Consider the following 17,776-nt stretch of genomic DNA (forward strand, 5'->3'; position numbering starts at 1 on the left):
CCCCACTTGGGGATCCAGCTCATACACATACAACCAGTAAACCCAGACAATATTGCTGATGCCAAGAAGTACATACTGACAGGAGCCTGATATAGCTCTCTCTTGTGAGGCTGTGCCAGAGCATGACAAATACAGAGGCAGATGCTTGCAGCCAACCACTGAACTGAGAACAGGGTCCTCATTGGAGGAGTTAGAGAATGGATTGAAGAAGTTGAAGGGGTTTGCAACTCCATAAGAACAATACCAACCAACCAGAGCTCCCAGGGACTTAACAACCACCCAAAGAGAACACATGGACAGACCCATGGCTCCAACTGCATATGTAGCAGAGGATGGCTTTGTTGGGCACCAATGGGAGGAGAAGTCCTTGGTCCTTCCAAGGCCCAACCCCACAGTGTAGGGGAATGTCAGGGTGGGGAGGCAGGAAGCAGTGGGTGGGTGGGTGGGGCAACACCCTCATTGAAGAAGGGGGAGAGGGGGCATGATGGTGGTTTATGGACAGGAAACTGGGAAAGGGCATAACATTTGAAATATAAATAAAAAATATTCAATAAAAAAAGAATTTAGAAAAAGAACCCAAACTTTATAGAAATGAGCTGGAAAACATGAACAGATTAAAAAAAATAATCAATGACTCTGATTTGCTAAACATGTAAATCAAATGACAAAGGGAAAGGCTGTGACACCCCGGGGTCTGCTGGAAGAGGCATTTAAGGGCTGGTGAGATTCAGGAAACTGGCCCTCAGAACTTGGGAAATGGCAGAGCAGATGGGAAGTTAAGGGAAAATTGAGAAACACTAAGTGGGTTACAGTGGCATTTATGAAAGAGTAAGAGAATTAGAGTCTGAAGGGAAAGGGTGAATAATAAATATGTCTAGAGAACATTTCAAATAATCAAATTTTGGAAGTCAAAACGAGACAACTGTGAGGCCAAAAAGACAAAGTAGAAACTCGGAAGAATGAGACATCTTGTGTACACAGCTGCTCACACAGCCCACGCACACTGCCTCTGACAGAGGTCTGAGGGACCCCCGGATGTGACTGTGACAAAGAGAAGCTTGGCTGTAAGCAGACAGAAGTGTGTCACAATGGAGTTAGGCAAGGGAACAGCATGGGAGTGTCCATTAGCTCTTATCCCACAGCTGTGTATTGGGCATACGCAAAGCACCCTGTGTGCTTTTGTGTTAATATTAGGTGATGGGGAATGATATGGTTGAAGTGCTTTTATTATGTTATACTAGTTACATACTATGATATGTTACTGATGATTCATCGTGATATATTAATATATTAATATATTAGTGTATTCTGGTTGTAATCTCTCCATTATCTTCTCTTGTTCCTCTGCACTTCCGCTGAGTCTTCCTCTTCCCAAGTGTCCCCTCTCCCACCTTCAGCTGATTTTTGTTTTGTTTTCCGGTTGTTTTTGGTGATCCAATGGATTTAATTAGGTCTGTTGACAGGACCATGGGAACATTACTAGTAGCTACACCGTTGAAGAAATGACCCCTCTGCCAATGACCATCACTTGCCTGTAGATCTCAGAGAAGGAGACTCATTAGCACTTCCCCACTAAATGGTAGGACGTTGGCCTTGTTCATCTTGTGCAGGTGATCACAGTGGCAGAGCATCCAGGACTGCAGCGGCTCAGCCATGCCTGGAAGACAGAGCTGTAGTGCTTCAGCCCCTCTTCCAGCTCCTGTGCTTTTAATTTTTGACCTTCCTCTGTTCTGGTCCTTGAGTGTTGGGGATATAGATGTCCCATTTACGACTCAGCTTTCAGTAGTCATTCGTCTCAGGACTTTGACCAGGTGCACACCTCTACAGTAACTGTCAGCTGCACTAATACATCTGTGGGCATAAACAGGATTATTTACAAAGCAACTTGATGGTCACAGTGTGGTATTTAGTAAAAACAGCAGGGAAGGAGGTGGAGCGGGCTCAGGACAGTTGAGATGCTCCCCAGGTGGTCTAGCAGGAAGCCCTGAAACAGGAAATGTCATCAACTCCTTAGAAATGCCAATTCTGTCCTTACTAAGGCAGTTTTTCTGTCCTTGCTCAGGGCAGTTTTTGATCAGTACTAGCTCTCTGCCACCAGAATACACTAGAAATACAACATTAAGCAAGAAAGGGTGGGGAATGGGCTTCCTTTATGATGCATGCATCTTGCTTATTAGAATGCAAAATAACAACAAAATACAAAGAAAGCCTAAACCAACCTTCCAATAGAAACTGAAATCTTCCTTTCGCTTGTGAGTTCTGAGGGGAATCAAACTCAGATTTCATGCCCGTTTGCCTATCTCTTGGGCTATCTTCCTGTAACCTCATGTGACCTTATCACTTTCCTTTAAAGGAAATCTTTTTAAAATCCAGGGTGCAGAGCGGAAGGGATAGCTCAGTAGTTAAGAGTGCATACTGTGCTTGCAGAGCACCCAGGCTTAATTCTCAACACCCATGAGGCACAGGTCACAGCCGCCTGTAGCTGCAACTCCAGGGGATCTGATGCCCTTTCCTGGCCTCCATAGGTTCCTGAACTAATGTGGACAACCCCCACATAGACACACATATTTCACCACCACCAGCAGCAGCAACAACAACCATAAATGTTTAAAAAATAAAATTCAGGGTTCAATCAGACCTATAGCATGTCCTGGTCTAGGCCACCCACATAGCTAGCTCCCCACAATCCTATGCAGTCCATGTTTCCATCAGAGGCACTGCTGGTCTGGAGTGAACTTGGAATTTCTGGCCAGTGTCAGTGCGTTTGCGATATAGGAAGTATGGCTTCTTTGTTCTCTCTTAGGCCTTGGCCATTAATCGTAAGAAGGTGCAGATTGTGGGGAAAGGGCCATTCCTCGTAGTCAGCAGCCTCACATCCCCAAGGCTGTGGGTGAGTCTCCTACAGAAAGCTTGTGTGTGTGTGTGTGTATATGTTGCAAATAACTCACATTTTGAGGGTTAGTGCTACCTCGACCACTTACCATCACTGAATGATTGGAAGACAAAGCAGACCTTTGCAGAATACTAGTGCCTTTGTGTGTTTTGCTAGCTTTCTTGTATTTATTGCTCCTGATGGAAATATTGAAGATATAAATTGAAGCTTAGCAGCCACCAGGGGTTCTAGTATTTTTATCTGGGTTGCTAAAGGTGTGTAATCAATTTTGATAAGCAAGACAGTGATATGATTTTACTGTTTAATACAGTGCTCAGCAGGTAATAATGGGAACAGAGCAAAATGGTATATAACAGTATCTCCTACGGTAAAGGATTTTGCTCTGGTTTAAGTGGGAAGAAAACCTAAGGAGATATGGACTGTCCTTCCTAGAAACTGGATAGAAGCAATGGAGTTAACACAGACTCGCTCCTTGCCAACTTTGTAATGAAATTGGTCTTCAGCAGGAAATTCTCTTAGAGCTTTTTTTTCTCTCCTGAAGGACTAAAGACAGGAGCTAGACAGGGATTACACTGACATTTAGTACATGGAGCTGCCGCTCTAGAGTACTGAATTTTAAGGGAACACGGTAAAAATCAGGACTTACACATAATGGTTTTCATACAATCTGAAAGTGATTGGTCAAATATGACTAATTACCCTGCTAATGCCACCTTATTTAGTCAGAAAACAGAGGGAAAGGGATAGTGTACAAGAATCAAAGTGATAAATGAAAGAGTTGAGTAAATTCAACTGATGAATTAAAAGAGAGATGGTGACTCATACAAACTACCTAGCTCTTGCTAAAACCCTGAGTGTGACCCTCAAGTCACATGATGTAACCCGAAAGTGCTTCTCCTGAAGGCCAGCTTTCTATGCCAAAACCAAAACCTTTATCCCCTGACCCAGGGTGTTAGTTTCTGTCAGTCCACTCTGGAAGAAGACATCCTTATTTGTTCTCAGGCTGGGAACCTATGATTGGGAAGTGGAGTGTTAGGTCCGTAGTGAAGATGAGTATCATGGCAAGAGTACAGGCAAGGCACAGCTACTCGTTTCTTGTTAAGAAGATAAAAGCAATAGAAGGGACCAGGGGATCCGCTAGCCCCTTAATGGTATCCTTCAGTGACCTACAGGCCTCTCAATGGGTCTTTTGAAGCTTCTACCTCCCCACAACTGTAGCACCTGGGGTTCAGTCCTTCAACCTGTGGGTCTTTGTGAGGGACAGTCAAGATTCAACCTGTAGCACTTACCTTTCTAAATAGAAAAAAATAAACAAACAAACCAAAGAAAACCAAAATACAGCAGGCTATTTCCAAATCTCTTGATATAAACATTTGTATTGATACAATTGTATCAATTGAAACAATTGTATTAATACAATTGTTTGTCTTGATACAAACATCTTGATTATAAACATTTAGGTTAAGAACCAGACCTTGCCTAAACTCTGTTAATCCAAGAATGCTGGATTATGCATCTCCATGAACGGGCCGTTCTAGCTATGGATTTGGGGTATGAAGCACAGAAAGTCCTTGGGTGGCTGTTTTGTTTTGCTTTGTTTGTTTGTTTTTATTGTTGTTGTTTTTTTCTGTTTTTTGGGTTTTTTACTAGTGTGGCTCATTGTTACTGCAGCTATACTGCAATTCATCAGAGTTCTGTTGCAACTGTTGGCCTGTGGGCACAATCCCTTCACCCCAAACACTGTTTCCTTTGCTCTCTTTCTTGCCTTGATTACTAACTGGTCCCCTCTGCTTTTCTGTGCCTTGCAAACTCCCTCTTCCGGCCTCTGTCCCCAACAAACAGAATGAGTACAGCCCCCTTACTGCAGCTGATGAGGTAATTTCTTCTGTCTTTAACTTCCCATCTCAAGCCGCTCTCCCATACCCCCAGCAAACCCTATCTCCCAATCCTTCTGACCTGATTCTAACTCTGATCAAACTCACTATGAAGCTTCGTCTTTCTTTGCTATTAACTATGCTGGTTTGCCTCATGCAAACTGTAGTTTCTGTCCCCTACCATCTGTCTACCTGACCCTTGTTCTTTCTTCACACAACCTAAACACAGTCTACTTTGTTTCCTGACTCTAGCTCTGGAGTTGCAATAAAATTTACCACAGCTTACAGTTTACCTTCTGCGCCTTATCCACTTAAGCAACACACATCTGTAACTGTATATTTGACTTTCTTTACTCTTCTTTCTGTGACTATCTCCCCAGCTGTGAAAACTGAAAGATTGTTTTTGTGTTACTTTCTTAGCAGATTTCATGACACAGAGTATGCTTGATGGATAGTAGATCCTCAAAAGACTATCGGATGGAATAGTGGATGGGTAGATTGATGAACTGTTGATGGGCTTATGGATAGATAGTGTATCAATATGTAGGTAGATAGATGGATTGTTGGAGAGACAGATGGATAAGTATATTGATCGGCTTATGGATAGATGTTTCAAGGTGTATGGGAGAGGAATGTAATTATGCATAGATAAATGAGTAGATGGGTAGAAGGATGGATAGATATTTGATGGGTGGATAACTAAACATATTGATCTAGAGATAGACTGATACATTGATGAATATATTTGTGTCTGGATGGATGGATGGTTGGCATGTCTAATGATAGATAGTTATCGAGCATCAACTGGGCTCTTACCGTGGGCCAGGCAATTTGGAAGGACCAAAAATAATTATAAGAAATGAAACCAAAATGTCAGCCTAGAAGACAAAAGCAGCCTAATTTAGCTCCCAATTAGTTACTTTGAAAGACTGTTGACTATTAGGAATTTGAAGGAAGTCCAATGTCCCTCTAATTCATCATCTTTCTATGCAAAATCTTTTCATGATCTCTATGCACAGGGGGTGAAAATGGAAAATTCCTTAGATGTTTCTATCTAGGTCTACTTAGCTCATCATACACCAGCCAAGAACCACCACAGGGAAGAAGAAAGAGCAAACAAGTTTCCACTGCCTGTATAATGAATGGTGTTCATCCCATGAATGGGTACTGGTGCAGAGGCATTGCACGGCTGCTTCTGCCCAAGTGGTTTCCTGTTTACAGCCTTCTTTTCATGGTTCTCCGTGGCCTTCTGGACAAACTTTAGAATCCAGTGCTTTAGAATGCCATACAAGGGCTCCATGATCAGTTCTTAGAACCCTTTACAGAATTACCAGCTCCTTAACAAGCTGCATCCCGGTATGTGTACACCTGAGCTGGTAACCCCTAATCAGAACGCTTTCTCCTATTTCCCCCCATTCTCCTCTATCCCCCAGAAAGGCTCCCTACATATTCTACGTTGAGCTAGGAGCCCCTCCTCTACCTCTGCAACTTCTCACATGTTTCACCTCTCATTCTGCCATTGGTGTGCTTATGTCTATGAATTATGAAAACTGTTAGTCAGAGGCTAGAAATGCACTGTGCCTTTAATTCTGCATCTACAGGACTCACTATAAGACCTCACGTATAAGAGACTTGAAATGAATAATCATGGAGTTTAGAAAATATTTCTTTAGGTCTGGCAGGATGGCTGAGTTGTAAAGGGCTTGCCTAACAAACACAAGTATCTGAGTTTGACCCTCAGAGCCCATGCAGAAGTGCCAGCATTATGGTGTCCTTGAATCCCAGCACTGAGGTGGTGGAGACAAATGGATCCCTGAGACTTGCTTGTCAGCTAGCCTTGTCTGTTTGACAGGCCAGTGGGAGACCCTGTCAAATGAGACCCACAAGGTGGGTGACATTCTTGAGGAATGACATCAGGAATTGTTCTTTGACCTCTATACACATATGTACATGCATTCATGCACACATATACATATGCTGCCCCATGCACATACAAAAAGAAAACTTTTTTTAGCAAACTATCATAGATTCCTCTCTCCATCATCTTCCTGCTTCTCTTACCATTAAGTACGGAGTGCTTTCTCCACAGCATTAGTGTGTTGCTGAGAACATGATGTTTAAAAATAGTGATTATGGGGGTTGGGGATTTAGCTCAGTGGTAGAGCGCTTGCCTAGGAAGCGCAAGGCCCTGGGTTCGGTCCCCAGCTCCGAAAAAAAGAACCAAAAAAAAAATAGTGATTATGGATGTGTGTGTACATGTCTGTGCCACTGTATTTGGGAACTCTTGGAGGCTAGAAGAGGGTGTGTGATGGCCTGGGGCTGGAGTTACAGGCAGTCAGAGTTACTTCGTATGGATGCTAGGAACCAAACTTGAGTCTTCTGTAAAAGCATTAAGAGCTCTTAGACTGAGCTATCCAGCCCTGACAGCGTGGCTTTTAGTGATGTAGACAGCCCATGGGATGCACGCAGTACTCCTCACCATTTCCTGTTTTCCAGTTGTCCACGGAACTTTGGTCTCTCCTATGTGGTCACTTCGGCACTACAGAGGTCATTTCTCCTTAAATATTTTCACTTCTTTATCTGCTTCTGATGAAGTAAATATAAAGTCAGGGAATGTTTTCATCCCTCTTTTTCTGATGAAGTTTTCAAATGCTGTCTGTCATACTATTTCTGGGGAGTGTCTGTGAAGGATATTTTCTTAATTTTTTTCCTGCTTTACTGTGTGCATGTGTACCTACACATATGCCACAGTATGTGAAGGCCAGAGGACAACTTTCAGGAGTTGGCTTTTCCCTTCCATTCCATGTTCCCTATCCCAGGAATAGAACTCGGTTTGGTGGCACATCTCTTTTTCTGCTGAGCTATATTGCTGGCCCTTCAGACGTATAACATTACATTTATCTCAAACTTCACCTTTTCATCCCAGTTTTGGTGGATGGATGGTGCTCTGAATTCCCACTGGAGTCCAACCTGATCATGTGTGAGAGAATTTGGAGGATGTAAATAGAGAGGGAACAAGGATTTTTGCTGAGCAGGAAGATGCCCCCTGTACAAAAGACACCCAGGCTAGTGTTGAGTCCACAGATGTGACACAGGTCCTTAAGGACTTGTTTCTTCATCCTCCCTTCAAACCCAGCTCAGAATCTTATTGGTTTTTCATTTTATCTGTTCTCTCTCTGCTGCTTGTCCTCATTTTCTCCTCTTTCCCTCTTCTTTGGCAACCACCAGGGTCAAAGCCATCTCTTTTTTCTACCTTTATTGAAGAAACATAACCTTGTAAACGGCACTCCACATGCCTGCTTGTCTCCCTGTTCATTCTCCACACGGTTGTACGGTGATATTACTGAAGCGCTACACTACTCCCTCGATTAAAACTTTTCAATGATATCTCACTTTGAGATTAAGACAGGATTGAATATGGCCTACCAAATTCAACACTGTCTGCTTTGTCCACCATCTCGGGCTTGCCTGATGTTACACTTCTCTTTCTATCTGCTTCAGCTTCAATAACCAGTGTCTAGTACCTACCACAGACCTTTGCACACATTGTTCCTTTATCCTGTTCCATCTTCTCTTACCTAGTCAACGTTGACTTACCCCCATAGATCAAAATATACTCTCTGACTCTTACTTTTTCTTTTTTGTTTTTCTGAGAGAGAGAGAGAGAGAGAGAGAGAGAGAGACAGAGACAGAGACAGAGACAGAGACAGAGACAGAGACAGAGACAGAGACAGAGACACAGAGAGAAAGAGACAGAGAGACAGAGACAGAGAGACAGAAAGACAAGGAATGATGTTGGGTATCTTCCTCAGTTAATTTCCATGTCATCATCATCACTGACAGAATCTCTCACTGAACCTAGAGATCATCAATTCAGCCAGATTAGCTTACCAGCAAGTCCCAGGGCCCATCCTATCCCTGTTGCTGCAGCAGCAAGATCATAGGCATGTGCCCACATACACAGCCTTTTAACAAGGTGTAGAGACTCTAAACTCAGGTCCTAATGTTTACACTGCAGACACTTTGCCACGCGAGCCATTTCCAAAGTCTCATTTTCCTTTTCTTGTAGCGTGTCAAGGATTTGTGGTTAATCATCGCAGATCTGCCCTCTCCCTTAGACTCTAAACCTCGTGAGAACAGGTATCACATCTGTTCCCCTGTTTATCTCCATCCAACTAGCTACACCCTGACAGGTAGCAAATAAATATTAGCTGAATGAGTAATAACAGATGGGCCATCATTGCTTTGAAGCTAGATCTGTGTGGTTTGTGAGGAAGTCATTTCCTTCAGGGAAACCGAAGAGAAGAGAAGAGAATACACAGGAAGAAAGGAGAGAAGATGGCTAGATGGTTAAAAGTGAAGAGCTGGGACCAGAATACAGTTCCTAGGAAGATGGCTACATGGGCATGTTCACCTGGGACCAGAATTCAGTTCCCAGCATACACGGCAGGCATCTCACCACCTAGGGCCATACTCACCTGCATGAACACACACACACACACACACACACACACACACACAGAGTTGGGGGGAGGGAGACAATGATATGCATTCAAATTCTCATGCAAGAAGATCATGTGAACTCAGGTCAATGAATTTTGCAAGTCAGAAGTGTTAGCCAGTTGATTACTGATACCTAGATACAGGACTGGAGTTCTGAGAACCAGTCCAGGCTAGCAGATCAGAGTGTGTGTCATTACCAGTGCTTCTGTAGGTCCTGATAGGTCCAGAGTTGCAGGCTCTATATAATGATAAGCAATGGCTGTGTGTTTATATTCTAATATTGTGCTGACAGCAGCACTCATGCCTTTGTTGGATGCCTCTTGAAGTCCTCCCTAAATGTGTCTTTGTCTTTTCCTCTCTCTAGATTCATGGTCAATGTGACTTGGGATGGCAAGGACTTGTCCTTCACTGAGGAAGGTTACCAGGTGCATCCCAGGCTTGTGGTGATCGTGCTGAACAAGGACCGGGAGTGGGAAAAGGTGAGTGTGTGCACAATGCTGGGGTGGAGGGGTATGGGCAAAGCAGGGTATGGGGAAGGCACCTTCTCCCAGGGAAGTTCCCCTGCAGTGGCTGTAAGCTCCTGTCCAAGACCCAGGGCCAGCCTTTCAGAGAACCAGGCAGGTATAGGAATGCACTTATAATTTCTTTCTGTCCTTATATCCCAGCATGGATGTTCTGGGCAGATTTAGGACAGTTTAAAGAGGATTAAGCCCTTCTTACAGAAAAGCAGGAACAAATGTCCATTGAGACAAAGATCTCACTGACTTTCTTCAATCTTCTAAGCATGTACCATCTTCACCATTTGCCATATTGTGAATATCCTGTATTCTAATTTGCTTAATTTTTTACTTGAGTAAACTAGTTTTCAAAATGTCAGAGTATCATTTCTATGGCTATCTGTAAATCATAATGGGGAGAGGAGGATAAGTCTCACATAGCACATACTAAAGTAAAGACATACAATGGTATCTGTCCCATGGTTCACCTTCTTCCTCCATGTCCAAATTACCAAATCAATCCCCACATCACCACAAAACAAATGCAACAAGAAGGCCAAGACCCAGGAAACATCATGCAGGAAGAGACAGAAGTGTAATAAGGTGGAGAATGTGGAGAAGAGCGGTGTGAAGATGGAGAAGAGCAGTGTGAAGTTGGAGCAGAGCGGTGTGAAGTTGGAGAAGAGCAGTGTGAAGATGGAGCAGAGAGGTGTGAAGATGGAGAAGAGCAGTGAAGTTGGAGAAGTAAAATGGAGAAGAGTTGGTGTGAAGATGGAGAAGAGTGGTGTGAAGATGGAGAAGAGTGGTGTGAAATGGAGAAGAGCAGTGTGAAGATGGAGCAGAGCAGTGTGAAGATGGAGAAGAGCGGTGTGAAGATGGAGAAGAGTGGTGTGAAATGGAGAAGAGCAGTGGGAAGATGGAGAAGAGTGGTGTGAAATGGAGAAGAGCGATGTGAAGATGGAGTGGTGTGAAATGGAGAAGAGTGGTGTGAAGATGGAGAAGAGTGGTGTGAAGATGGAGCAGAGCAGGTGTGAAGATGGAGAAGAGCGGTGTGAAGATGGAGCAGAGTGGTGTGAAGATGGAGAAGAGCAGTGTGAAGATGGAGAAGAGCGGTGTGAAGATGGAGAAGAGCGGTGTGAAGATGGAGCAGAGCGGTGTGAAGATGGAGAAGAGTGTGTGAAGATGGAGCAGAGCTGTGGGTAATGCTGCTTTCTGAACATTCATGGCTGTTGTACCCATGAATTCACAGCAACTATGGTTGTCTGTGTAAGATCTGAACAAGATCAAGCCAGTTAGGTGTCCTGCAAGGAGGAAGGAGAGGCTTCTGACCCCTTATTCCTAGTGGAAGAGCTATTGGCATTGATGGTGGATGAGGAAGTAGGAGTTGCTTTTCTCTTGGAGTGTGGTCACTATTAGCGTGTCCATGTCCCAGTGGTAGCTCCATACCTACACACATATAGGCTACACTAATTGTGCTTAGCCAGTTACAGTAAAAGTAAAGATGTAAAAAGACCAAAGTAGAAAGTAGTATTGTTGACTGTCTTGTTTCTAAAAAATATTAGCATCTTGAAATTTATCATTGCTTTACACATCAAATGGAAGAGAGGCCAGTGAGGAAGAAGGTACTAGGGTATGGTGTGAGAAGCTCACACAGCTAACAGGAATTAGGAGAAAGTGTCTATAAACAGGAGCCTAGATTGCAGGCCTGAGGACAGATTCCTAGAGGAGAAAGTGACAAGACAGCAAGAAAAACTTGCCTGTTACATTCACCAGCTGTGAAATGTGTGTTCCTTAAAGAACACGTGAAAAATTCACCAAGGTAGATTTATTTTGGAATGCAAAATGAGTTATATTTGGAAAGATTGAAATGGTATAGATTGAACCTTGTAATTACAGCAGTATTCAAATTAAATTTAGCAATAAATTCAGTATATCCAGAAAATGCGTGTTTGGAAATTATGACACACTTCTACATAAATCTTAGGTGAAAGAAAAAAAATAAAAAGACAGTAGAAAATATTTTGAACAGAGTGATAATGAAAACATTCCACATCACAACCAGGAGGGGGAAGCTGAACACGTGTTAGGAAGGTGATTGACAGCTGCAAATTCGTTATCATTGAAAAGAGTCTGTGCGTGAAGAGATGGATCAGCGGTTAGAGCACAGGCTGCTTTTCCGGAGGACCTGAGTCCAGCTCCCAGCATGCACGTTGGCCTGTAACTGTTTGCAGCCTCAGCCCAGAGGACCTAGTGTCTGTCTACTGGCTTCCTCAGCTACCCACTCATGTATAATATACATTCACCAGACATAGATACATGTACATAAATAAAAATAAATAATATTATAATTTTACATTTTAAAACAAAAATTTTAAGATAAAATAAAAATCTTTTTAAAAAGGCAAATTGTAAAGTCCATAATTCTTTTGAGAGAGGAGGAAGGGAGGGAGGGAGGGAGAGAGAGAGAGAAAGAGAGAAAGAGAGAGAGAGAGATCTATAATCTCAGCACCGGGAGGCCGAGCCAGACTTGTCTCTCTGTCTATTTCTCTGTCTCACAAAACACAGAAAGCTGGAAAAAGGACCCAAATGAAGCAGAGAAAAAATAATAGATATAAGATTAAAAGCCAACAGTGTAGAAGTCAACCTTTAGGAAAATATTTAATAAAATTCATAATTCATAGCAACAATAATCATGCAAATAACCATAAATAATTACTATTAAACACCAAAGGTGATATCACTTTAGAAATCACAGATGCTAGATAGTAAAGAAAATACACATGAAATTTATGTTAACAAATTTGACAGTATTGATAAAGTGGGAAAATAATTCAGAGAATCATGCTTTTTCCAAACTGACACCAGAAGTCAGTCTTACAAATTTGCTAGGACACTGAATGTATAACAGAAAAGTATTTCTCCTTCTTTTTTTGTGGAAAAAAGTAATTGATTTGCATTCCTTTCATTCTCTGCTATGGCTTTAGGAATAAGGGGTCTTCGTGTCCAGATGGCTTCACTGTGAATTCAATCAAGTGTTTATAAAAGCAGGAACGCCAGTGTACACAAAGTTTCCACCATCTTACTAATCACAGGCAATGATGCTGCCTAAAAGGATAACTCATCCTAGATAACGGGTTTATTTTAGGAATGCAATATTGGCTTCACATTCAAAAAGTAAATTGATGTAATTTGCCATATTAACAGAATAAAGGAGAAAATTATATAGTTATTGCAACAGATGCAGAAAACACATTTGACAAAAGACACCATCTATCTTGGTAAGAGGGCCAATTAATTCCTTACTCTGATGAAAGCTGTCTATGACAAAACTACAGCTATATCTTTTTAAATATAATACTTTCATTACTTAAGAATTTTCCACATAAATACAATATGTTTTGATCATATTCATCCCTGCCTCTGCAGCTCCTCTCACACATTTCTATCTCAACTTCCTGTCCTGCTTTTACTTTTACTTTTTATTTTTAAACTTATAGTCCATCAAATCTAAGTCTGTTCCTATACACACAGATGTATATATGGGGCAACACATCAGGTACCACACTGCTAATGAAAACTGATGTATCATCCCCCAGCCTCTGACTGTCAGTGACTTTTCAGGTAGAGGGAGGGGCTCTGTGATGGGCTGTTGGCTGGCTTGATTTTGCACAGGTCTTGTGCAAGCAACCATAACAGCCGTGAGTTCATGAGTGCAGTGGGCCTGTCATGCTCACAAGTGACTCTCCAGCTAACGCTGCAGGTGGTGATGACATAGTGGAACCAGATCTGCGAAGGTGTGGTGAACTGATCTTCATGGGCAAGGAAGTTGTTGTGAGACTTCCTGATACATAGCATAAACTCAGCTTGAAGGCCAGAGGAAAATAAACGTGGGCCTTTTACTCACATGATGTACAAAAACTAACAGGGCAAATGGTAGGCTTATGTCAAAACGAAAATCTGGAAGTTTCTAGAAGGTGATGAAGGAGGATGTGGAAGGCCCAAGAGGACTTCAGATTTCTTTTCTCTCCTTTTTATATTTGAGATTATAATGTAATTACATCATTTCTTTCTTCCTTATACTTTTCAAACCCTCCCCTATACACCACTTAGCTCTCTTTCAAATTCATGGCCTCTTTTCTTCATTAATCATTACATGTGTATGTAGTATATAATATATATGCCTAAATATTACCTGCTCAGCCTGACAACAGATTTCTAAAACACCCAATAAATATAAAAACTGCGATCTTTCAAAATAAGTAGCGTTTTGCTTATATAAAAATTTAGAAATGAAAAAGACAAAATACAAGCTGGAAGCGATAATACATGTATGTTATGAAGGACGCATATTTAAAATACATAAATGACTTATAAATCAATAATAAAAAAGATTGATCAAAGTATTAATCAAAACAGAAATTATCTTACCTATGTCACAAGAGATACTACTTAAATGTTGATACATTTTGGGAAATGCTTAACATAGTGGTCTCGAGGGGCACATAAATATCTGTGTGTGCATTGTGCTGGGGATTGAACATAGTTACTTTTGCATGCAAGGCATGTGCCCTTCCCTGATTACACCCCCATCATTGTTTCTAGGACTCAGGTTCACACCCATTTAGCGGCTCTGCATGGAAAGGTTGACAGTGTTATTATCTAATGAGGGCATAGAGTCTCATCCATTGCAGCTGAGAATCTAAAATACAACCAGCAATGGATATTGTTTGGCTCTGCATATAACATGCAGAGACCTTGTCACAGAGGAGTGTCACCCATAGTTACAAACACTAAAGAGGTGATATATGCATACACCTAAGCACATGTATATGATAATGTTCATGTAACTTCACCCATAAAGCAAAGTATCAGGAATAACCCGAGGAAATGAGTAGATAAAATGTGGCATATTCACAGAATTGACTACTTCTCGTTAATATGAAGTAAGAAAATGTTAATATATAGTATATATCAATGTGGATAACTAATGTACATTATGCTAAACCAAGAGAGACAGAAACAAAATATTATAATGCATTGTAGTATTATTTATGAAGTCCTTTTGAACTTTTATATGAAGTTCAAAAGAAGGTAAGACTTGTTAATGAGGCCTGAGAGCAGAACACCGTTGCTGTCTTAGTGAAGGACTGTTGCCAAGAGAATTTTCTAGAGTGATGGCAAGGTTTTCTTTCTTGAACATTTCTTAGAATGCACCCAGCTATGGCAGGTAGGTCTGTTTGCTTATTGTACCTCTTTCTACATAACTTTTAAATGAAGTTCTAGAACCTGGGATACTCTGTACAACGAACCAAAGATTTTACTGAGGACTCCTGTATACTAACAGGAGTTAGTAACAGGGTTAGTAACCCTCCAGGTACTAACAGCCCCTAGAGTAACAATAGTTATTTCATGATCGTCCATTTTCCCTCTTGATGGTTTGCCAAACATGACTGGGCACACTGTTTAGTCATGTAATAAATAAATAGATGTATTGACCTCTGTCTCTGACACTGTTTTGATCCTTGGAATTTACCACTGAGCAACAGTTTTCCTAATTTCTACACTCACAGCAGCTAAAGAGTGCAAACCTGGATGAGGTGGGAGTCTATACCTTTCTGCTATGCCTGAGTGGGGGACAAGCATTGTTTTTTGGCCTCCATCCCTGGGGTTTCTCCTCTCTTCCTTCTGATAAACTCTGCCACTCGTTATGTTAGGTGTCTTCTGATTCTATCAATGTACAGTGTTCTAAATACACCTGAGACTTTGAACATTCTGTTTCTGTTTCTTTGACTTTTGTGTATCGCTTCTTTTATTCATTCACTGTTCCAAGGTTTTCCTTCCACAGACATCAGCAAAACCAAAACAGGAAGGATTGCTTTGTGATCACAGCAAGATCATGTGTGTGTGTTGTTGGGTTTGGAGGTCATTGGCACAATCCAGAGATCACTTTGGAGCTACAAAGTCATTCAGGGTTGAGCTTCGTTGGTCCAGGCTTGCCCTGTGCTGCCTCTGGATTGGACTCATTTACCAAGGAGCCAGCTCACTGCCACGCAGGTGCTAACATTGAGTGAAAGAAAGATGCCTTTGACATTCTTCATTTCCAGATACAAAAATGCTTCTGAATAGTTGGTATCGCTTCCCATTCCTGTTGAGTTACAGCAATCCCCCCCAAATGCAGCTCAGGGAGTTGCTGCCCAGTTGAGCTTAGCTTGTACAAATAGCTCCTGTCAGTGGTCTATTCTCCTGGCGCGCTGGGGATCCAGGATTTCAGAATAACTCCCCGTGCTTCTTCCTCTGTGAGAAAGAAGCCAGCAGAGGAGGTAAACCCTAGACATGCTATCCCCAAACTTCCCAGAGCACATGCACTGTACAGCAGGTCAGCAGAGGGACAGGACTTCCAGGGATGGAGTGGCTGTTCTGGGACTCAGAAGTTCATCTCAGGATCACCCAGTGCTGTCACTGCCAGCAGCACCTGAAATGGGGGTTTTCATGAGAAACATAAAGGATTTTCACAGGGGTGCTGGGATTTGCTGGGCATCTGTGTGCAGCTGGCAGGAATTCTTTTACATCCATACACCAGTGTCTCCCCCACCCTGCCCCGCCCCCCAGAACCAGAGCTCAGCAAGCTTTCTCAGGCAAATCAGAATTTCTGAGTCATTGTCTCTGCTTTTTCTGCTCATCTTGGAACCTGATGGGTCCGGGGCTTCTTGAAATGTTTGAAAATAATATCTTAACATGCAATCTAATGAACGATCAACAGCCCATGTGCCCATTTCAGGCCCAGGATTCCATTAACTATGAGGACGGCAGCCAGGGTGGGTAGGAGGCTATTCACATCCCCATGCAGTTTATAGCTGAGCCAACCGTGGGTGAGTAATACCTGAGTCTACTGGCTATAGAACGTATCACAGAGAAGGACAGTGACTTGGCCTGGACATCTTTCTGAGACCTGAGTCAGGTCTTCCTGAGGATGGGTACTTTAGAATTGGGCTTAGTGGTAATTTATATTTCACTGGGATTAGGCTGAACCCTTTCCTTATCAGAACAGTTACATTAACCACCTAAGGTTTTAGTAGTTTTTAAGTGAAAAGGCAAAACGTATATACACTAACTTTATAAATGATGTGTTTTAGAATTAATAAATAAAACTAATCAATGTGTTGTGGGAAATGTGGTTTTCATCCACGGGTATGTTGCAAAAAGACTAAACACAGCCAAATTACAAATTCCAGGATAGAATGAAACAGAACATGCATTGGAAGAGATTTAAAGAGATGTTTAAAGCATTTTGAAGTTTAATATCATACATAGATAGGACAAAAACCAATACATGTTAGTAAAATAAAGATCCTGTTCCTTCCAGAAAACTCAAAGGTGAGACTTCTGAGAAGACATGGGGACCTCATTATGAAAGGGGAGAGACCCTCCTTTGATAGAGGAGATATGATATGTGGAGAGCCTTGTTATGATGGGAAAGAACCTCATTGTGATGGAGAAGGCCCTCAGTTGACAGGGGAAAGCCTCATTTTGATGAGATAGATCATCATTACAACAGGGGAGAGCCTCATTATAGCAGGGGAGAGCCACATTTTGATGGGGTAGAGCCACATTATGATGGGGTAGACCACCATTGTGACAGGAGAGACTCTTACTTTGACAGAGATAACAACATTATGATGGAGGAGAGCCTCACTAATTCTTCCTGAAGGAAAGTTCCCATTGCCCTTTAGGTGATCTGATTTCTCTCCCCATTCTTATGATTCCCATTTCCAACTTGGCTTTAGTTGCCCTGCACAGAGACACTTCCATATCATTCCCTCATGCATAACTGTCTCCTACTCTATAGAGCTGCCTATAGGATATACCTCAAAGCACGAATTTATGCAAAGCCAAGGCTGTCACCGTACCCACTCCCAACAAGCTTGTCTGTAGAATCTGCAAAGCTTTGTTCTTCTCCCAGTGTTCTGCATGCCCTCATATTCAGCTGCTGTCTGCTCCTGCTGGACCCA

General features: G+C 42.1%; 1 protein-coding gene across 1 annotated transcript in view; it reads left to right on the forward strand.

The window, feature by feature from the left end:
* Positions 1 to 17,776, forward strand: part of Grin2a (glutamate ionotropic receptor NMDA type subunit 2A) — a 410,069-nt gene that overhangs the window by 267,518 nt on the left and 124,775 nt on the right. The window contains exon 5 of the mRNA XM_032914126.1: positions 9,635 to 9,749. Within this exon, the coding sequence (XP_032770017.1) occupies positions 9,635 to 9,749 (115 nt within the window). The remainder of the gene's footprint in view (positions 1 to 9,634; positions 9,750 to 17,776) is intronic.

Source organism: Rattus rattus, chromosome 9 (assembly GCF_011064425.1).
Source record: "Rattus rattus isolate New Zealand chromosome 9, Rrattus_CSIRO_v1, whole genome shotgun sequence".
In the NCBI taxonomy this organism is placed as follows: Eukaryota; Metazoa; Chordata; class Mammalia; order Rodentia; family Muridae; genus Rattus; species Rattus rattus.